Raw genomic sequence first — 23,018 nt, forward strand, 5'->3', positions numbered from 1 at the left:
GGGAAATTGTTTAAAACTGTATTCAGTGCGTGGGTGGCGACATTATTATTCGCTTTCCCTTGTTCTGTAAATTAAAGCTTTGGTATCGACACTAACAACTCCCGAACTCTCAGCATTGTGCAACAGTCAATCTGCCTTCAATCTGCTGCACAAGGTTTCATTTCGTCTGAAGATGACAGACTGAAAGTGAGAGTTTCAACAAAAGGAAAAAACAACTTGGCACTGGAGTCTTGCAATAACCTTGCATTTTAAATTTAAAAACCTTTATATACACCAGCTTTCATACTGTCAGCAGCATCTCTAATTCAGCCTACAGTATGTTATTGGAAATGAAAGCTGATAATGACCCCGCAGGGGGGCCTGTCAAGCTCTTCAGATTTTATACTCTTGTTATAAAATGTGAAAAAGAAACTGATGTCAAAGGGAACATCCGCTAGATATTGAATATGTATGTAAAAGATGACTTTTTGTTCCTTTGGTAATGCTTCCTGTGAAGCAGCTGTGGACACTATGCTACAGTACAATCTACTGTAGTATATATATCAGTATCTCACTCTCACTCTATTATGATAAAATTATTGCTATGCTTTTGCGGGAAAGCTGAGTAGCAAAAGGTTTTAAAGAGGTTTGTGGATGTGCTGTATTCATACTTGGGACTAAGTTAGAACAATACCACTTTTGGTTTTGTTAACTTTACCATTTCCTCTTAAAAAAAAAATCCTCTCAGTAGACGTGGTGTACTCATTATGATTGTGAGAAGCGAGAGGCTATTGTTGATTTAGGAAATGTTTGCTGCAGCATAATTCTGCCTGAGGAAAAATCTAGGTTGCTTTCTTTCATAGTGGCAGAGGGTGAAAAGGATTACGTTGTAACAAACTGATTGAAAGACACGGTTCTTGTGTTACAATTACCTTTTCCACTTGTGTTTTAAGAAAACGCTGCAGTGGAGGGTGAAGGGAATCTTTTTTTTTTTTTTTTGATAATTAAATAAACTTTTAAGCTTTACCTCTCCTTCCCGTGTCCACGGTCTGCCATTCTGGGGATACTTGACCTGGGTCTGCCTCTTTTTCTGGCCTCCATCAGCAAACTTGCACAGCAATGGCTCTGCCGGGGCTACACAGTGAGTCAGCCAGAGAGAGAGAGAGAGAGAGAGAGAGAGAGAGAGAGAGAGAGAGAGAGTGAGAGAGTGAGAGAGAGAGAGTGAGAGAGTGAGAGAGAGAGAGAGAGAGAGAGAGAGAGAGAGAGAGAGAGAGAGAGACAAGGACAAACACAGAGATGGATTAATCATCTTAATAGCAGGAAAAAGTGAAATTTCATGCATTAGGTTAGGAGTTACATTTCAAAGATAAGATTTAAAGAAAGGGTGTTATGCTGTGGCTTAAACAAAAACATAACATAAATCAACTGGACCTGAAAACAGCACTTCAGCTCTTACATTTATCTCTTCCACCCCTAATCCAAACATCTAAACAACAGCAGTTATCGCGCCATCTCTACAACTCCTACAACCGCGCTTCGACAAAAGCAGCCTTGACGTAGAAATGAAGCCATGGGCTAATCATCAAAGCGTGGTGTGCGTGGTTCAAACGACAAACCAAACAGGCATACTTAATACGCTAAATAACTCCACACAGCTTGACCCCCGGGCAACAGACTGCGGTTGTGATTGCTCCAAAGACAACATGGTCCTTTTCTGGACCAGAGAAAGAAGAAAGCCTTGATTACAAATAGGATTAGCTGAGTGTGACCTCCCATACAAAAGTTCACCAAACTCCAACTGCAACCTGATAGGCTTCTGCTTCAAATACCCTACAGGCTTCTGAAATAGCAGGAAGTATCTGGATTGGAGCAGGGTTCTCCTTAAGAAATAAGGCTTTGTTCTGTTATCAATTAATTTTATTTTAAAAGCATATCTTCAGAATTTGTTAAAAAAGCAAGAGAGTGTGAATTATTATTTCTGGGAAGTGCTTCAGCACGACTTGACAAACACAATAAAAGGTCCTATCCTGACATGAGCCAGGACACTCAGATCAGACACTTGATGGCGTATGTAGCTGACAGGCAACAGTGTTCTGTTTTATGTGATCTCTGAGAGGAGGGTGTATCGCTTGGATTTCCAGTTATTGTTTAACCAACCGATCGCATAGAAACCCACACATCTATACCCACTAAACTCAGAACCAGTCTTTTATTCAGCATAAACAGAGTGAAGAGATTAGAGACCAATAAAGATGAGAAATTATTGAAATAACTCAATAAACTTCATAAACACTGAATAATCTTCCCACCCTGGATGAAAGTAAATACTGCCCTCAGTTATTATGACTTTCACAGCAGTTACCACAGCATGAGTACTGCCTGAGGTGTGTTATATAATTACAACATGTACATATATAAATATTTATATATTATACAGTTGGAGAAGGAATATAATAGTGTATTCATATAAATAATGTATACAAGTTGGAGACTGTCATCCCAGCAGCATAATTTGTTTCAGTGAGTGGCACGAGCAACGTATATTTACGTTCAAGTGCTGAATACGCTGAATATGAAAACTGGAGGTGAATGAAGTGGAGGAGAGTCACAGCAATTCGCAGTGAAATGACATCTGAGAGCAACTACATGACTGGCTGATTGAGACTGTGGCGAAATCTGATTGGTTTATCGAAACCACCCATAGTCAGCTGTTTAGAGGCAGCGAGGAGAGAATTGTTAATGAATGAGGCATAAAAATTCAGTCTCCCTGACTGAACTTACACTGAGCGTCATTTGCAGCAGTAGAACAGTGTCACACCAACAAATGTTCTGTTCGTGTTCTGCGTCAGTTTTATGAAGACACCTCCTGACCTTGAAATCGAAGAAGCCACCCACTTTTATGCATTGCTTCTCACTTGTTCCTTTAAAACATCCACCATGGCATGTTTGAGTCACTGACTGCATATTCAAAGAGACAATTAGCTGGCACTATCCTGTTTAACTGGCAATGATTTCAAACTGCAGAAAGTCAAATTGTGGAGCGTCATCACTGTGTGTAGCTTAGAAATACAGAAATTTTTGACAGAAATGTCATCATGCTGGTACTGATTCACACATTGTAAATGCCAAAATAAACAACGCAATTACCTCGCCTACTTCAAGAAAAATGTTTCTTCGTCTCTGTAAACTGAAAAATGAGAAGAGGTGTTCTCAGCGGAGAAAAGCATTCAGAGCTCAAGGTTGAGACAAGAGTTATTTGGAATGCCTGGGGCCTGGATGGGTTCTCCAAAGCTGACGCTGAAGGACTGAAATTCCCAGTGCTATGTGATTACACTGCATTTAGGGGTACTATGTTGTTAACCTGATGACTATCTGAATAGTAGGCCACACGGCTGGGCCCCTGTTATCATCCCTCGTCTTTGCAATTCATCTTTCTCAATGACTCCTCTTCTCTGTCCCTCTTCTCCTTACTCTGCTCCATGCATTCATATACAGTACATCTGGTAAACAGTCATGTGTGTAGGTGTATGCGTGATGAGTACATGTATCATCATGTCTCACCACAAAAATCTGTCTAGTTTCCTCGTGAAAAACAAGAGAAACACAAAAAAATGGCCAAGATTTACATCACAGGTGATGGATGTTCTTAGATAGAAAACAACACCAGAGAGAAAGCAGCATCATGAAAGAAACATGGGTGGGTAGTGCCAGAAGATATTAAAAAATATGTTGGTACTGCATGTTTGATGGCATTATAAACTCACTTAGAACTGCATTCTTCAGCTGCTCTTTTTGTCATTTCAAGTTGTGCTTTGCAATTATAGCCTAAAACTTTGTTTTATGCATTCCTGTTTGCATTTCCACCACAATAAAGGAACTGTGAAACTTCCTCACACAAGGAAAAATTCCAAGTCGCCGTGCCAACCCACCTCTGACCTTTACTTGGACGCAAGGAGATGCAAAAGGAGACTGAAAACCCCAGAGCACCTGTCTTCCAAGTGGCAACAATTTAAGCATTTTATGGTTATTTATCTCTGCTTTAGCGCAATGGCAATTAAATATAATCGTTTTGTTTTTCGTGTTCACTCGTCATCCTGCTGCACAGAAGTTGCGTTTGACTAATCGGTGAAGGTACTTTTTTACACCGGGAACTAAGGTCAGAAGAACTAAATTTAGACCCAGCTTCCTCTGCACTGGTAAAGTTCCTGGCCCTTTGGAGAACTTCCTGTGGAAGAAATGGGTTATTACTCTTAATTTGTGAGACTCTGGCAAAATCTTTGGTGATAAATGGTCACTGAAATGCAAATGTAAAATCTATTAGTTGATCTTAGGTTGAATCAATATGTGGTATTAATGGGTGATAAGAAAAAAAAGTGAAAATAGGGTTATTATTCATATGAAATAGCTGTGAATTCTAATTTTTGATTAAGAACAGGATAAAGTTCAGATTATTGGTAAAAGACACATTTGAGAATGACGTGGACAGGATTTAACTGTCAGGTTTATGGGTGTAAAGTTAAACTTTCACTGATGTGTGTGTATTTGTGTGACAAATGATTGCTATTCCAAGTATGAGGAAATATGTGATGTGAGGACAGAGACGCACTCTTGATATAGACTTAAAGGCAGTGTTTGTTTTGTGTTGCTGTTCTGTTTTACTAGTGTGACAAACAGAGAAAGCAACATTATCGATGGTTGACAACTTGTCAAGTTTATAGTCAGGACACTTTCTTTTCTGCTTCTCCTCTAAAGTACAGCACAAAGACAGGAGAAACTCTTGCTTATCTAAAACAATTGTTTGTCCTTGGTATTGGCATGAAAAGGATGCCTCTGGGTTTCAATTTTTTTTTTTTTTTTACTCACCTGGCTTATCTTGTAGACAGCAAAAAAGTTTGTGTTTTTGGACTTAAGTAAGATGAAAAAAATGGGTCCATTTATTGATGCACAAATGCAAAGTAGGAGATTCTAAGACAGCAAAATAAAAGTAACTGTGCTTGTTAAAAGTGACACACTGCCCTTCTTCCATTTTATATAATCCCCAATTGTAGCATACATCCGCATACACAGACATAAAAGTTCACATACACAACAGTGTTGCTGTAAGCTGTTTTTTTTTTAATCTGAGCTGGTGAAATGACTCCAGATATTAAACACTGGCTCAGTGCTATCGGCCACTATTTACATGCACAAACACGCCTACGCACACACATGCATCAATACTGTTATAATGTTTTGGTTGCCTTGGTGCACCTGGAGCTTGAATTTTGTGTTTTTCAGTGACTGTTGCAGAAGTTCAATATTTGTTTGTGCAGGAAATTTGGACCGACCAATTTATGGGAGAGAGCTGTGTTTCTTTTTACTATAGGTAATTGTAATTTTTGCACAATGCTGCCGCATTCTCGGATACCTGGAATTTAATCCTATTATTATTTAAAACTGACATGTCAGATTATACTGTCGTGGCATTTCCCAATTCTGCCAAAACAACACATCAAACCTAGAGTAGATTAAGTATTTGAGCTCGAGCTTATGACACCAAACCAACAGACATAAGAGAATAAAATAATTTTTAAATCAAACAACTTAAAAATGTAAATTTAACACACAATAATGTTTGAACCTGCATTTGCAGTATATAGTGTGCATATGGGTATGTGGCTGTGAGTGAATGGGTGCCTGTTTGAGTGAAGGAGAAGTGTCAATACACCTAAGTATCTTGTAGGGGAAGTACTTTTTTGGTGTTGCTATTGATAATTTTCACCTTCAGAGGAAGAGGATGTCTGTCATTACTAACATAATTAGACAATATTGCAAAACTGGTCTTGCAAGCCAGGATTTCAATGGGGCACAAAATGGTGAAATGATTGCAACTGGCTATTAGTTAATCAGAATTGGATCATGAGCAAAAGAATACCCTGCAAAAATCAGCCAACCTATAAAGGCAGTTTGTCTACTCAGTCATTTCATTAAAGCAATTAAGCCATTTAACAGCATGATTATTTTTGTCTAAAAGCTCATCTGTATTTTACTGCTGCAGAGCCAATGTAGGATGAGGAATATAAAATGATTCTCGCTTACCAGTGCTATTGTACTACAGAAAAATAGCAATATCGTAACAGCCAAAGAAATACGTAAAAAATATTTTATTCACATTATAGTCCAGCTATAAGGTAAAAACAGACAAGTGTAACATCGCTATTGTATTACTTTCTCGTAATGCCAGCTACAGTGACAGGCCATAAATACTGACACTGATAATGACAATAATGAATGTTTGAATTTATTATCAAGAGGCAAACTAAGTCACCACACAATCAGGAAGCAACAACAGCCGAAAAAAAAACATCCAGAGACAAGATTACCTGCAGGAAAAACTGCTCAAACTGGTGAATCAAATGAATTATTCAGCTTGCTTTCACAGCTACATTTCTACAATCTGTTGCGTGTCACAAGAGGGCTTTAAAAGGAAGAACGTTTTTAATTGTCAGTTTGACCCCTGCTGTTCTCACTCTTCCTTCTCTGTCACACAATGTGATGAATTCATGATGAATTTGGGTACAGCTGCATCTGGCCCCTGAAATGGGTCACTTTTGGGCATGTCAAGTTAATTAACATTGTCCGAACCAAATATTTGGATATCTAAAGAGTTCAGAGAGATGTAAATTTTTAGTAAACAGGACACCGAGTTGAAGAAATGAAATGAAATCCAAATCGAATGAGGTAAATTATTGCTAACAATTGCTAAAGTCACACATAAATTGATCTTTGTAGCCCCAAGCCCCTTCCTTCTCCAGGCTGTGTTTCCCTTCCTAGCATCCCGCCGGGTAGGGAGAAGGGGGGTCTCATACTTAGCGGCAAATCTAAACATCATTGCCTAGTTTGCAGAGCAAACTATTGCACTGCGAAGACAACTGCTCATGTCTCGAGGGAAGTTAATGGAGACAGAGCTGGCTCCTTAGTGGATTACATTTGGTGGAGTTAGACCATTACAGAAATAGTCAGTGTGGATACTCAGAGAGAGAGAAGGCACACTGAGAGGAGGAAAAAGCTGCCAACCAGTGACTGTGCCTAGTTTGGTTGTTTTTTTTTTTTTTGTTTGTTTCTTCCCCCCATGCTTAGTGTGGGGTATCCTTGGTATTTGGTCCATGTATCTGTGTGAAAACTGTCTGTATTAATATTTCAAAATGTTAACATTAACATAAAACAAGTCTTACTGTAAGTCTTTCAACAAATATGGCTACAAATTTTGTGATTGATAAATCATTTATCATGTCAGTTTTCAGTGTCTCAAACTGAATTTCTTAGGTTTTTTTCTCTGCTTTATAAGGTGCTTCTGAGCTCCATCGCTCTGAAAAATGTGTGAACTCAAATACTGAAAGACCAAAAATAAAAAAGACCCACCCACACACTGAGCTACTACATGTGTAGCTGTGCGTCACTGCACATGTGTGTCTCCCAGCAGTCAATACAACTAAACATAACATAAGGCGTTGCTAAGAGCTGTAGACTTGACAAAGGCAAGTAACTGTAGTGAACAGACAAAAACACTTTATTGGACAAAACCTACATGTGGTTTGTTCTCAAATTGGGGGCTTTTCACAAGATTTATTTGCACTCATTAACTAAGGCTTGCAGTTGTTGATTTACTGGTTAAATGTAGTTATCAAAATGTCATTGCTTCCTGGATAGTTCCACTCCAGTTTTTGTGTTATTTGGGGAGAAAAACATTGTGACATCCGTTCGCTACAGAGACAGTCAGCGCAAATAAGACATAAAAGGTGTGTAGACTGCAAGAGATGCCAACAAGAGAGAGAGACAGAGGGATAGGTAGTTGTGTAGTTGTGTGTCTGAATGTGTGTGCGTGTGTGTTTGTGTGTGCTATAGGGCAAAAGAACTAGTGCTTTACTGATTTGAACTGGAGTTTTCGATCTGTGGCGTTGTGTGTTTAACTGACAGGATGTGTACATATAGCATGGCTTGTACTGTGAAGAGTGGAGCACACACTGTTACCACTCATTGGAGCTGTGGGATATTGCAAACCACAGTAGGGCTGCACAGAAACTGTTAAAACTCCAGCAGAGCAAACAAACATATCCATCTCGCCTCTGGTGAGAGGGGCACAGGAACAGAAATAAGAGACAAAGAAAAATATGGGGGAGGAAGAAACACAAAGGTTACTCTAGATGTACCTGGTTAAGTGAAGGATATATAGCTTTGGTGTTTCTAAGCAAGACACCAGTCTGTAGGTAAGTAGACTTAGGTTTTCACTGTGAGAACAGAGGGGGTATCATAAGTGGGACCCAGCTTTGAAATGGCAAAGCTCTCATTTAAAATAAAGTCAAATCCATTAGCAACGTGGGAAATCATTCAGTTGGAAAATGGGATCCAATCCCCAAATGTGAATCCCTCAGCTGGGTCGAATGGGATGCAATCCCTCTTCCTCTTCTTTTTTTTTTTTTTTTTTTTTTTTTTTTAGTTATCCGGTAAGAAAGAGCTCAAAGAACAGAACAGTATGAACTCTGGAGGGTTACTTACTTGTTCAAGCATCACACATGAGAGGAAGCCAACTATTTGCCACCAAATTTTAAAATATATATTTTAGTTTATTCATATTGCTGTTAGCACTTTAATATCATTAAAATTTCAATAGATATGTCTACAGAGATAAACATAATGGTAAGGATTGCAAGCTGAGACAGAGAACTGAGATTTAGAAGATTTTTTCATTTAATAAGTTTAAAAGAGAAGTGATGGTCTCTGCCCTCTGTCTTCCTCTCCTCTGGCTGTTCCTTACAATGACAAGCACTCACCAAACCATTCCCTCAAAGCATCCTCGGGGGAGAGGAAGTTTACTACATTCACTCCATTTTCTCATCATAAACCTAAGGCAACACACGACAGAAACTGGCAGTGAGACAAGCAGGAATAAAATGCATCGATGAACTGACACATTTATTTAGGAAATTAATTCCCCAAATGATGTGAAGATAGCACCAAATGTCTTCGCAATTTACAGAACTTGACGGCATTGATGTGATTTGGTTAGTGCTTCAAAAGCATCGCATTTTAACACCCATAGCTATGTTTCAGTGTTGAATAAGTGGCTCCAAATAATACATGTAAGCTGACACCAAGTCTGACAGTGCAGCACTGCCACATAATTACACAATCTTTTTCTCAGCGCAGCCTTGTTCAATTTTTTCCTCCATTATCAGGAACATCAAATAAAATTCATTTCCCATTTCTGAAAGTATTGAACCACTTGAATGGCGGCAATGAATGGGAGCTTAATGCCTCGTGATTATACCAGGCATATAAGGCTGCGCACATTTTTAAAAGCCTCCTGATTATTATTGAAACTACTGAGTGATAATGTGCCTTCTCTGAGATCTGGACTCATTCTTGTCCTCCGTTTGTCTTCCCATCAGGGGAGGGCAGGACAAAGGGAAATATCAAAGCTACAGCACTAGATCAGATAGTGGGAGAGAAAGAGAGATGGAAAGATTGGACAAAAAAGTTGAAGAGGGATGGAAAAAGAAAGGAAGAGTGCCAAGTGGGTGAGGGAGAAATGGCAAGGGACCAGTGGAGATGTAGGAAGGGGAGATTAGATGTGGGACAGAGGTGGTGGGGGGAGAGAGAGGATAACTAGGGGGAGAAGAGGAGACAAACAAATAACATGAACAGTAAAAAAGACATAAAGGGAAAATGCAAAGGGTGAAAATGATTAATTTTTTTGCCTGAATTTTTACTTGTGTTAAGCTGTCTCTGAGCAGATCATATGTGATTGCAGCTGTTTTCAGTGACACATCAAGTTTAAAAAAAAGACTGAAAACAGCAGTTTAAACCACAATGTATTTGTTTTACAGTGCTGCATGAGGTTATTTTTACCAAAATCTCAAATAAACATGATTCAACAAAATTGCCTGAGAAACTCATAACTTTTAGTGAAGGGTCATGAGGGTGCACGTTGTCAGTTTGTGGATTAAAACCAAAATTGATCTGAACAGCAATTTACTTATTGGCCTGAGGATTTATTTACACTGAACAAAAACAAAAAAGGTCAAAATAGAACTTGCAGGCCTTTGTCCAATAACGTTACATGGATTTGACTTTCACACCAGATCTTTGCTTTGGTTCAATCAAATTCTGCTGCATTTGCAATCAAACTAAACAACTGCTTCCAGGCAGACACCGGTGTGGATCGCCCATGGTATAAAAACTTAACGGACCAGCCACAGGATTTTCTGATGGCAGCTACATGCACAGAGGTTTTAGAGTGAATTCAAAAGCTGAACCACTATTAAATCATCTGCCGATCACAAGTCATTACAAAAGGGATTTTTCAAAGCAGTCAGTATAAATGTAGAACCTATAGCACTATTTATTCAAGCTCATTTGGTAACCACAGTAACGCCTCACATGCATCACCAACTGAGTGTGGGGAACTCCCTTCTATCAGTGAAAAGGAGTTCAAACAGAGGTGTGCTGAGTCTGTGCTCCCCAGCGAAAGGACCAAACAGTATTTTCCTTTAATATTATGGCACAAAATGTGTAACATAAAAGGTTCAGTTCCTTGACTCATAATATTGGATTGGTGATCGAATTGACAGGAGGACAGTGACCAAAAGAGTCAAATGAATAAATCAACTCTCAGTCCATTTAATTTTATGTTTACAGCTTGTTTGTTATAAGTCAGTGTGAACATGAACCGGACCAGAACTGAAAGACAAGGATGAATCTTATTTCCCCTTCTTGATCTGGATCAGATGAACCAAACTACAGCTTTGAAAGCCAGGTTTAAAATATCAGGCTGTGACATGAAGTCATGATGAAGCTGTGGCAAGTGCTCTTAATGGGTGGATAGGGACAGATAGGGACCTCCCACTGGAGCTGAGTCTCTCCCTCACAGTTCGGGGCAAAACACTATCGAATGACGAGCACAGAGAAGACAGAATTACAACGTATAGTAAATGCACAGACTGTGATTACTCGATTTACACCTCAGACTGGAATGTCGAATTAGCAAGGCGGCTCAACTCGGTAAAAGTGATGAGACATTAGGAGCAGTAAAGATGTTTCCAGCACATTTTATCTATGGAGACCTCAAGCTGTGGATCCATTACAAAGGCCTGTGAGAAAATGACCCTATTCTAAATATGCTGTATTTATATAACATAACCTATATTGTATGAAGACGATATAGATCTGTATAAAGTCTGACAATAATCCAGCACTATACACTCTGTATAAATAAAAGGTAAAAAAAAAAAGAGAAAAACAAGTCTACATTCAATCTAGATACTCTATCCCTATGAAAGGACCCACCAAGCGAAGCAGAAAGCTGTGGATCAATGGACTTCCTGCTAACTAGGGCTGATGGAAGCTCTGGTCATGTGATCAATGTCTGCATTAATCTTGCAGCTAGAGAGTAAAATATTACTCTTGCCTGTCAATACATCAGCCTGGATGGACAGAGAGCAGTATCAATCAGAGGAAGACACAGGGAAAAGGCACAAGTACAAATCACTTAATGATACACACACACACACACACACATTACAATATTACACTGTTCCAGCATTGGCACTGGTTTAACATTTTATAACAATGATTTTGTGGTATTTTTTGTGGTAAGATAAGAAGTGGAAGTAATAAGGAGACTAATGACAAAACAAAACATTGCCTGTCATTAAAGTCACTGCAACAGCCTTGGAAATGCCAAGAGACCATGCCAACAGACTGTCAGTGACACAGAAAACCAGTGACATAAATCAACAGAATCTGGCTTCAGGGACACACATTTTCTCTTTACATCAGTAGGCACAGCGTATGTGTGTGTGTTTTGTGGATCAGTACACAGAGGATCTGGCTTGGCCAGATTCTCCCTATTTCATCGGTTGGTGAGCTCAGAGCAATTTAAGAGGTCAACATACGTTAATACATACACTCTCTCACGTACACACACACAAAAGAGAAAATGGACAATCCTGGCAAAGACAAGCAATGCATCTCTTTCAATATAGAGGTCAGCAACTTGGCGGGTGTGGGGAGAGGGAGCATAACTGTGTTTGTGTGTGTGCGTGCGACTAAGTTTAAACTTGAAATCATTTTTTTGCACCACAAGCTGTAAACACAACACTGACGTATTATCACCTTATAACAAATCTGTTAGCAAACAGTTGCTTAAGCACAAATCCAGCAGATACAGAGCAACAAAAACCTTCGTTTGGAGTCTTGTTTCTGGCCACCTGGCGAAAGTCCAGTTCTGGCTTTTTAGCTGTGAAACGCTCCACTATGTCCACTACGTTTGACGTTTGGTGTTGGGTAGGTTGTGTATATTGGGTTTTCAGTGTCTGCAGGTGCAGCCAGCAACTGTAAACAGCTGCTGTGTCCAGACGAAAATGAGGATGATGGGAGCTTTCATATTACACATTTGATCCACCGTTAATGTGAAAATATAAGTCAATTATATATGTAGGAGTACACACCAGCCATCAGTAGCTTTCAACATTTACCACCCTATGTCACGGTAACTGTGTGCAAAAGTTAATACATTTATAAATTATTAACATGATAACCTGGAATTTCTCTTAAAATATTTTCATAAAAATGTTCTGGAACAATAATCTGCCGCACTTAGTTCTTTGATTTTATATAATAATCTTCACCACAACAGTTTTCTTTTCAGATTTGTCACAGAATCAAGCTGGTTAACCAGCACAAAGAGCACAACCATGAGGCTCATGACCCCTTAATGTGCTGGTAGTCACAGCTTTTCTTGTATGAGAAGTTAAGGTTCTGTGTTTCTCACACATGCACACACACAGACACACACACACACACACACACACAGACACAGGGGCAAAAAGAAGCAGCAATGGGTGCGATGATGCATTAATCACTTGCTACAAAATTAAACTGCTATGTCTCACAGTTTATAGAGGTACAGCAGTGTGTGTGTGTGTCCAGGTGAGAAACTGAGTCACCCACCATTCTGTACCTAACAAATCATACTGGAAGGGCACAGGGCATAGCTCTCTGTGTCTGTCCTTGATTTCCATTTCCTTCAGTGTGGCGCACTCCTCTCTCTCCTCTATCTATATCTGATCCCTCTGTATCTCCATCTCTTCTCCCTCATTCTGTGTCACTTTCAGTTTGCTGCTTCCCACCTCAGCCTTTTTTCTTCTCCACCACCTTGTCCTTGCTCTGTTATCTCACTCATTTTAGTCACCCCACCAGGCTCTCTCTATGCAGTATATATTGTTCTCTTTTACACCCACACATCCCTCCTCCTCCTCCTCCTCCTGCTCCTCCTCCTCCTCTCACTTTCTTTCTTCATCTCCCTAACCCCACCCTTCTCCCTTCCCCTCTGTGTTAAAAGGCAGTGAGTCTTTGCTGTTTATTTGGGGGACAATCAGAGACAGATTGCTTGCTTAAGGGGATGTCTGTCCGTCTATGTACATGTGTCTCGTGCGTGTGCCTGTCTCAGTTTGTGTCCTGCACATTGGAGGAATTAATCATTCAGACCTTCCTACTAAATAAATTCAAGGTGGTCTAGGGGGTGGGAGAGAGAGAGAGAGAGAGAGAGAGAGAGAGAGAGAGAGAGAGAGAGAGAGAGAGAGAGCAGCACAGATGATTATGAAGTCATACCAGTCGCACTGACACTGCTTTGTACACAGACAGATGCAATACCAACAGGCAGAGATGTCCTGATGTGAGGGGGACTGAGATTTTTACTTCAAAAAACAAAACAAAACAAAACAAAGAGAAATATCCCCACTTGATTTGATGTCACACAGTACACATTTGTCTTCTAGTCTGAAACCAAGGCTGGTTTCTCTACAGCAGCCACAAAAAAATCTGAGGAAACAAAGATAATGTTAATGCTTCTACAGCCAGATGATAACCCACTTTCCTGAGGCAAAATAATTTATAAAGCTGGATATCGGAGCTCAATAGTTTTTGAATAGCTACCAAAATGTCAAATAATTTCCTAATTTAAATCAGCAAATCAAGTTTAGTCTGTATTTTATTTAGGCTAAGATCATATATGGCTATGTGTGTGAAGATAACATTAAACACCAATGAAATCAGAAATTATGACTGAAGTTTATCAAATAATTAAATATGCCTTTGTAGAGAAATGTGTTTAATTCCATCAAACTAAGGTACAGAAAAAAGTATCATGTCTGTATCGGTACCAAACTCTCAGGTACTGTAGGAACTGGCATTAAAAATGTTCACACAATACCAAGCCCCTTTCATGCAAGCTGTCCATCTTGTCATGATGTGAACATAACAGCATCATGCTGTGCGTGGGTGATACATGACAGGAACACTGCTGTGTTCTCCACAAACAAGACACAATGCACAAGATGACTTCCAACACAAAACCTCTTAACTCACTGGAAGTGCTTTTTAAAGGTTGGCAGCAAACTGAGTTCAGGTTCAAATAATCTGACCTTTTGCTGGAAGGTTGAGTGTATGATGCCGCATGGTGCTACATCTCTATGAGCACCCTGACCTATGGAGAAACACCTTGTTCTCACTGTGGAAAACACTGGCTTAGAAAGCATGAAGCAATTGTCTTGGTGATCGACACCCACCTGTCATGCCTGGAGGGGTTTTCAAGAATTTCCCATTGAAATTTTGGATCACCACGTCACACTTCTCCGTGGACTCCATCCTGGGAGAGAGAGAGAGAGAGCGAGAGAGAGAGAGAGAGAGAGAGAGAGAGAGAGAGAGAGAGAGAGAGAGGGAAAGAAACATGGACTTCTTGAGGACAATCAGCTCTTTATGTTTACAATTCAATGTTCACAAGAGGTACTGTGGTTTCATTGTGAAGTCTGCTAATGTGAAAGTGCTGTATGTGGATATAAATGCATTACAATGTGTCCTACATTGCAGTAAATACATTAAATATCTGCCTGTTTATGCATCTGTGCTTGTTTGTCAATGTATGCCTGAGCACAATGCCTTAGGTAGGCCCGAGCATGTGTGTGTGTTTTTGTGTCTGTGTGTTTTCTATGGGGTTTCCTCTCCTTTGTCCCGGTTTAAAAGCTCCATTCAGTCTGATCTGTTGTGTGTCATGTCCTCTTTGTCTGCCCCTATTCAGCTCCGCTCACCCAATCACAGCTCAATGACTAATTGCCTGCTTGGCAAGCAAAAGCTAGTGTGTGAATACGTGTGTGTGTGTGTGTGTAGGAGAGAGAAAAACAGTGTCTGGAAAGAGAGAGAGGTTGTGGATGTGTGTGCATGTGGTATGTGAGCATGCATGTGTGTGTCTTGGGTTTTCTTCACATAGCCAGTGACCCTGAATGGAGCCCTGACTGCATTCTAATCACTGGCACACTCCACGGTGTAACTGAGAAGACCACACACACACACACACACACACACACACACACACACACACACACACACACACACACACACACACACACACACACACACACACACACACACACACACACACACACACACACACACACACAGTGAAGGGGCCAAGGGTAGAGGAATGTGGAGTTGTATCATTAGAGTTAAAAGTCCTTTAGTTGCAAATTGGAAGGGAGTCACCTCAGAGTAACAGTGTCTCTTGCAATGATCTAAAACATTAAACTGGACCATAGTGTGATAACTATGAGTACAGAATTATTTTGTCTATTAAGTCGTTATAATTATAAAATTTGTGTGGAACCACAGCAAGAACAGAGAATCCTGTGCGTGCTTTATGTGTCTGTCTGTGGGTACCTGGCAAAGCCAACTCCTCTGCTCAGGCCGTTGGCGTCCCTCAGTATCCGTGTGGAAATGACGTGACCAAAGGGCTTCAGCATGTTCTCCAGCTCCTGCTCGTCCATGGACACCGGCAGGTTGGAGATGTACAGGTTGGTGGGGTCCTGCTCCTGTTGCTGTGGAAAGAGTAGGGGTAGAAGATAAGCAGCCTGCTATCATCACTGTCTTTGACTTACATAAACAAAAGTTTCAATGCCAGCCCGAAAACAGAAGTTGCATATTTTAGTTTGGTCTGTGAGAGTCAAGAACTGTGACTCTGAAGCCTTGAAAACAATCACTGGTCTCACAATGAACTCTTGCTCTCCTTAGAGAAAATATAAAAAGAACTGAATTTATACTTTAAATAATAATTAAAATAAGACCTAAAGACAAATATCGCTGCAAGATCAGCAGCACATGTACACAAAAAGAGCTCTAATGGTGAAGGGCTGAAATGTTGTATTTATCCTCATTCCAGGAGGATAAATCTAGACATGATATTGCCCTTGTGCCAAGCAAGCCATTTTTTTTTATTCCTTTCAAGAATGTAAAAAGCCCAAAATAAAGTGAGAGGAATAAAAGAGTTGACAATAACCCTCCACTGAAAGCTGGTTTTGCAGCAGTAAATGCATTAAAGGTTAAAGTTGTGCCATTCAAGTTGTTTATTTCCATATTTATGACAGAATATCCCACTGCAAAATATCTGTGAATTTGACTCAAGTGGCAAACTCTTCTCAAAAGAGGAATAAACATTTCACTGGAAAGACAGTACACCAGCTTCACATTCAGAACCCCTGAAGCAATAAGGTAACCCCCTCAGGATTCATAGATGTTAACAGGGTTGCATTAAAATTTTCCACTGGAATGAGGGAACCTCCATTTAATGTGCCTCTCAGTTAGTTAGACTAGTACACTTCAATTATTTTCGTTCTGTTTGGCAGCACTCCATTGAAATGATCCTCCGCAGGAGACCAAATCCTGTGCGAGCATGTGTGTGTGAGTGTGTGTGTGTGTGTAACTACAGTGCTGCAAATTAAAGAGGGATGGATGCAGGAGGGGGTTTGATGGTGGGTGCTTTATTTTACAGACAATTACTATTGACAGAGAAAGAAAAAGAGGAATAATACACATATGTTCTACGAATCACAACTGCACAATTTTAAGCCATTACATTGTAATTTCATTAAACTATTTGGATACGCAGTTCCCCACAGAGCTTGTGTTGATGCTGTAAATTGTAAATGGTTCTGCGATGTTTCGTGAGAGTTTATGGCTGCGTTGGCTGTCTCTCTCTTCTGTGCTGTAATGATGCTTGTGCGTTCATTATAAACTTGCTACAGTGGCAGGGTAGATGCATGCAACACAATACATTTTATTACAATCAGGGCCCAGGAGTTCCTGGAAGGCCTCTGATATATTTTATCAGAAGGCTCTTCTTCATATTAAACATTAGTGTCTCATATTTTATATTCCTCTCATCTCCTGTGCACAATTCAAGACATCAGAACTATAAGTAATACTGCAGGCTGACACACAATTCTGTTCAGGACTGTAATGGGACATTGTTCATTTATTTTATTCCACAGTTGTCATGGAAAATGAAATACTTTAAATGCATATAGTGTTTCCTATGCTTCGAACTAAATACTAAGACTCCAAAATGTTTAGTTTGATTTTTTTTGTTTTTTTACTATGGCAAACAACTATATATATGTGCATCTGGGTTTGCTGGGTGAATACTTGTGTGTATTTGTGACCAAAAAAAGCTGCCCTATGTGGTTCACTTTAAACTTAAATCTTTCCTTTATCCGAGGAGGATTTTCCTTTGCATGCACCAGAGCTGGTTGATTTCAAGAGTTGGAGTTCCAAGTCTGGCTGACTGTGACCAAACCCATCTATGTAATCAGTGACTCAGAGTAAGCAGAACAGCTTCAGTGAAGAAAGTCTGAAATATTTACCTTTCTTTCTAAGCCTGAATATCTCTGTTCGGCGGCAGGGATTTTCCTTTGGCAGTGTCCAATAAACAGAGTGGCACAGTTGTCTTCCCACACAGGGCAACTGGCTTTGAATGTAATCTTTTACATTTGAGTGTGTGCCTGTGCGTGTGTGCATTTATGCGAGCAGCGGCAGACGAAAGCAGCACCATCAAATGCAAAGAGTCATATAACAGCTGTGGAATCTGTCACTTAGAGTCATCTTCCTTAAGGAGTTGCATCACTATAATCGTCAAGGACATCTACTTGCAACAAACCTGTGCAAACTATAGTTTCAATCCTTTTCAAAACTGATTTAATTAAAATGTTCAAGTCTGTCTTAAAACACCAGTCAGGTGCCCATATGGACACTGATACAGGTTTTGCTGGCTGTAATCAGTCCTCTTGTTCAAACTGGCAATTAAAAGATCTCTTCCTTATGTCCTTTCAGGGTAAATGATGGGGGAATACGAATTAATGGTCCTCTTTCTGGTCAAAAAGTTTATCTGAAGCTAATGTGAGACTTTGGTAGTCTTGGTCAAAAATTAAAATAAGCAGCTATCTTACAAAATTAGACTTTTTAGTATAAGATTCCCTCTTTGATTCCCATCACTTACAGAAATTTGGAAAAGATCATTTAACATCCTGTTTGAACTGGAGAAACTATTACAATAAGCAAATCCTGTTTAAGCCTTCAAAATGCCACTTGAGTGTGCAGGTTACAAAAACTGGATATTTGGAGCTCATAGTTTAATAAGCACATCACTTTATTTTGATAAAAATTGCAAACTATTCTTTTTACCAGAGGGTTTGGGTTTCATCTCGCAAACTTCCTACTCGTCAAATGGTTGAAACCACGGTGAATGTGTAGAATCACAGCATATAGACATATCTGACTATACAGTGAGCGTTGTGTTGATGAAACCAAGATATATCCTAGTTTGCAGAGGCGCAAAGAATTACCCCATGGGACCATCTTTATACCTTCTGACAAGCTGCAGCAAGGTCTGGGTTGACAAATGGGGAATTTATATACCCAGGTGCTGTGGGAAAGCTTTACAGTAAAAATAAGAACTTTACAGCTCTCACAGCTGTGTTGAGATTCAGCAGTGAAACACCGTCTATAGTTAATAGGGCAAAAGCTAATAAAGGCACCATTGCACATCCATGTTACAGGAATTCAGTGAAGTAATCACTGGAGAAACTCAAACGCATCCATGGCCATGTCACACTACTTAAAGTTACAAGTCTCCGAGTTTTTGTCATCCAAACAAATTAGCTACGCTCTGCTGTGCTTTACACTCTCATTGTGGCTGTGGACTTTGTCATTAACAACAATAACTTGCTCATCTAGACACGAGGGAATTTCAGTTTTCAATCTAGAGTTACTGTGCATGTAGCAGAATTTCCCCTGGCTGTCTATAGAGGCAAAACTACCAGAATCCTGCTCTCTCTCTCTCTCTCTCTCCCTCTCTCTCTCTCTCTTTTTTAAATCTTTTATTTATTTATTTATTTTTTTGTTTGTTTTCAAGCCCTAAAAAGATTAAATGGTAAAACAGAAGATTTCCTATCCCTGTGGTCAATGTGGTTACAAGCTAATTTCATCCAAAGACAATATGTCTTAAACAAAATCTCACAGTGGTTTGCCCAATTTCAGCGAAAAGTGGGTCAGCTGTTTTGTTTCTGCACACATTTTCCGTACAGTTTGCAGTTACTGTAACAAGGGAAATGAGTGCAGATTTGTGCGAACATGAGGGATGCCATAACCTCTCCTCCACTCCTCCAGTTGCTGATTATGATACATGTCTGCGTTGTCTATTGCATTGCCTGCCTAAAAATCTTCAGATGTCTTTGTATGTTTTATATTGTCTTAATCCAGGGAAATCAAGAGTGGGATGGGCACAAAATCAACAGAGGCATCGTGATGGGTTACTGAAATTGAATTACACTCCACCTCACCACCTCTGGACACAGCTGGCTGTAAAACATATTTGCATGAGTACTCCTGGGATATGAACTAAAGTGCTTTGGAGCACCCACATGTGAATGAACTCTGCTCGACTTTGCTCAAAGTTGCCGTTTGCACAAAGTTATTTCTCAGCGATCTCTCACTCTGCATGTTGCAAATGACTCACCTCTCTCTCTCTGTCCCCTCTCTCCCTCTGCCTCTTTGTCTCTCTGCTTCTTTGTCCCCCCCTCCCACTTTCTGCAACATCTGTCATGAGCTGGAAACGGCTTCACACCAACTGTGCCTCTCCCTGACTGTGTCGCCTGCCAGTGAGTCAGCCTGTGTTTTCAGCCCCATTAAACCTCATTGCTGCATCATTATAGCAGGTCTGTGCCTCTTATAATTCTACTTCCCAGTTACCTTCCCATGTCGCAACACCTGCTGAAGAGGTAGAGGGTAAAGGGAGGGCAAAGCAATGGTTAGGTACCTGTGAAAAAGACAGGCAGAGTCTGTACACTAGATGGATGGATATGAGGTGAGACGGTATTTGAATGTCACATTTCTTTGCAACCCCACTTGCATCTCAAATAGCAACACTTCACATCAGAAAATGACACATCTCACAACCCTGAACAGGAATGAGTGGCTATTGAAAATGGATGAAGGGAAAGATTAGGTAAAATTAAGTGAAGACTGGCAGAGAAATGCTTTGAAAACAACTGGCAAGAGCAGAGCACTTTCATAAAGGAGCAGTATGTGATGAGGGAAATCAGACTTTCTGTTCATTATGTGTTGACTCCTTCCTCTTACCATTCCAGCATGTTTTTCGCTTAATCCTGCTCATTTCCTCTTTTAATCCATCTATTCTTCCTTCTCCTTTGCCCTCCTTCAGCCCACCTCCTCTCTATCCTTAACTTCCTCCTTTCTCATGGTCACCCCCCCCCCCCCCCCCCCCCCCCAACCCCCCTCCTCCTGTCCTTTCCTCTTTTCCCTACTTGCTATTCGCCCCTCCTCTTCCTCAGATTAAAACCTAATCTCCTATAATGGTAGCCTTGCTGCTAAAATGCTATCTGAATGCTTAATTAATATTTAAAGAGCAGAGTTTTTCTCCTCGCCCTTCTCATCCTTCTTTTCCTTTCCCCCTTGCCACTTCACTCTTTTTCCTCCTCCATGTCTTACATTTTCCTCTTCATTCCATCCTCGTCTTTATTCTCCTTCATTTCCATTCATCCATCGCCACCACCTTTTCCCCTCTCTCTCTGCATTTCTGCCTTCCTCCATCTTCCTCTTCCTCAAGCCAAGTTCTAATCTTTCATAATGATTGTCTGGGTGTCTAAACGCTCTCTAACGGCTTAATCAATACTTAATGAACATACCATAAATACTTTATGAACCCTAAACCCTGAAATCCCCAGGGTTTCATTATCCATGGAGATATACACTTTTCTCCATCTTCATGATGACTACAGGCTCAGTGAAATCAACACTGGATACTGATTACCTCATCATTAAATGCTCCGGTCAGTTCATATCAGTAGGCATGCTGTTTGGCTGCTGCTGCCTCTTTTAATTCACATGTGTTTGCTCTTGGGTTGTAGGCGGAGAGCACAAAAACACAAATGACACAAATCTCTTTGTAAGATGATCAGTTATACATAGGATGTACGTTCTCTCAATTATAAAGGTCTTAACACACCACCCACATGTCAAATCACTTGTATGTACAGTATGTTTTCAGTCTGGCTCAGCTAATTTGCTTGTTATGTGGCTTTTGTGGGCACAATATAAAAAAAAATGGAAATATTAAGACATGATCAAAATTCCTGTAGCACTGCAGCATGGTTCAGCCAGCTAAAGGCCACTGTAATGTAATGTAATGTAATGTCAGTGTTCTTGCAAGTTAAGAGATTCCAGAGTTTCGGGATGTACAGCATGTGCTAGCCAGCACAGGAGGAGCCACAGCTGGTTATTTCCTCTATATATTAGAGTGTTGAATGTCTCCAGAGAATTGGTTTTAATACACAATAATACAAAAAGGGCATAGACTTTATCTCTATTGTCACATCCCTTCAACTTCCAAGTAATAACAACTTTTCAAGCAGAAAAAGAAAACACTAAGATTAATTCATGCACTTGTAAATTCTCCACCAGGTTTTTGCCTTGGTTAATTGCCTACGAAGGTCATTTGGCTTAGCTAACCTTTGAAAGATTGAGCTAACGCTCATGGATCATTAAAATTGGGGTTAGAGGCTTTTCAAGTGATGGCATACTTATGAAACTATGCAGAGGTAGAAAAGCTGTTTTCCACTCTGTGGCTCTCGAGCGACTGTGAAGTGGCAAAGAAACCCTGACTATTCAAAGAAATAGCATCACACTTGACTAAGTGAGAGACTGACTATGTTTCAATGTTTAATTCAATTTCGTGACGGGCAGAACGTTTTTCCTCCCTCTGGCTTCCAACACTGCCTGCGTCTTCACACTCTGCGTGACTCATTTAAAGCAATAAGAGAGGCCTGTCAAGATAATGGGGACTACACACACACAGACACACACACACACACACACACACACACACACACACACACACACACACACAGTTTTCACATTCTCTAGTCACACATGGAGTTATTACTAAATTCAACCATTAATTTACATGTTTGCCCCTCTTTCTCTCCAGCCCTCTTTTTCCGCAATCACATTGTTCTCTGCTCTCCTCTCTATCTCATTGCAATTTTAACATGGTTTCTTCCCCTCTCTTCCCATCTCTTTTTTTCACTCACACTGTTTCTAGTGTGTGTATTAAAAGGCCAGTAATTCATCACATAGTCAGAGCAGAGTGCAGTCCCTGCTGCACACCAGTGTGCAAGCTGCCTGCCTGCCAGCCGTCCAGAGCTGGAATCAATCACCCAATCCTGAGACACTGAAACCATAAGGGAGGGTGAGACACAGCTAGAAGAGAGAGAGAGAGAGAGAGAGAGACACACACACACACACACACACACACACACACACACACACACACACACACAAACACACACAAACACACACAAACACACACACAGAAAGCTAGATGGAGGAAGAAAGAATGGAGGTGGACATACAGAGGGAAAAGAGAAGCTCTGGGTGGATTAAGTAAACATTTCCTGGGCTGAATACAGATCAAAATGTCTTGTAAATTGATCAATTTCCCTTGGGTGTGATTTGAAAAAAAAAAAAGATACTTTGGATAGATTCATACACGGACAGACTAAGCAATATCCTAGCTTGATTGTAAATTTACATCTGTCGTGCTGTTTTTTATTGTGGATGTACTTGTTTATTCTTCAGACTGGCCACACAAACACAAC

The 23,018-nt window shown here is 40.2% G+C and overlaps 1 protein-coding gene across 8 annotated transcripts in view; it reads right to left on the reverse strand.

The window, feature by feature from the left end:
* The window catches only part of LOC121185645 (RNA-binding motif, single-stranded-interacting protein 3-like), a 160,128-nt gene that overhangs the window by 18,219 nt on the left and 118,891 nt on the right, over window positions 1-23,018 (reverse strand). For all 8 annotated transcript variants that reach the window (XM_041043925.1, XM_041043919.1, XM_041043920.1 and 5 more), the window contains 3 exons: window positions 15,730-15,887; window positions 14,586-14,665; window positions 1,007-1,113 (listed from right to left, as the gene is read on the reverse strand). In XM_041043925.1, the coding sequence (XP_040899859.1) occupies window positions 1,007-1,113; window positions 14,586-14,665; window positions 15,730-15,887 (345 nt within the window). The remainder of the gene's footprint in view (window positions 1-1,006; window positions 1,114-14,585; window positions 14,666-15,729; window positions 15,888-23,018) is intronic.

The sequence above is a fragment of the Toxotes jaculatrix genome, chromosome 8, assembly GCF_017976425.1.
Source record: "Toxotes jaculatrix isolate fToxJac2 chromosome 8, fToxJac2.pri, whole genome shotgun sequence".
Lineage (NCBI taxonomy): Eukaryota > Metazoa > Chordata > Actinopteri > Toxotidae > Toxotes > Toxotes jaculatrix.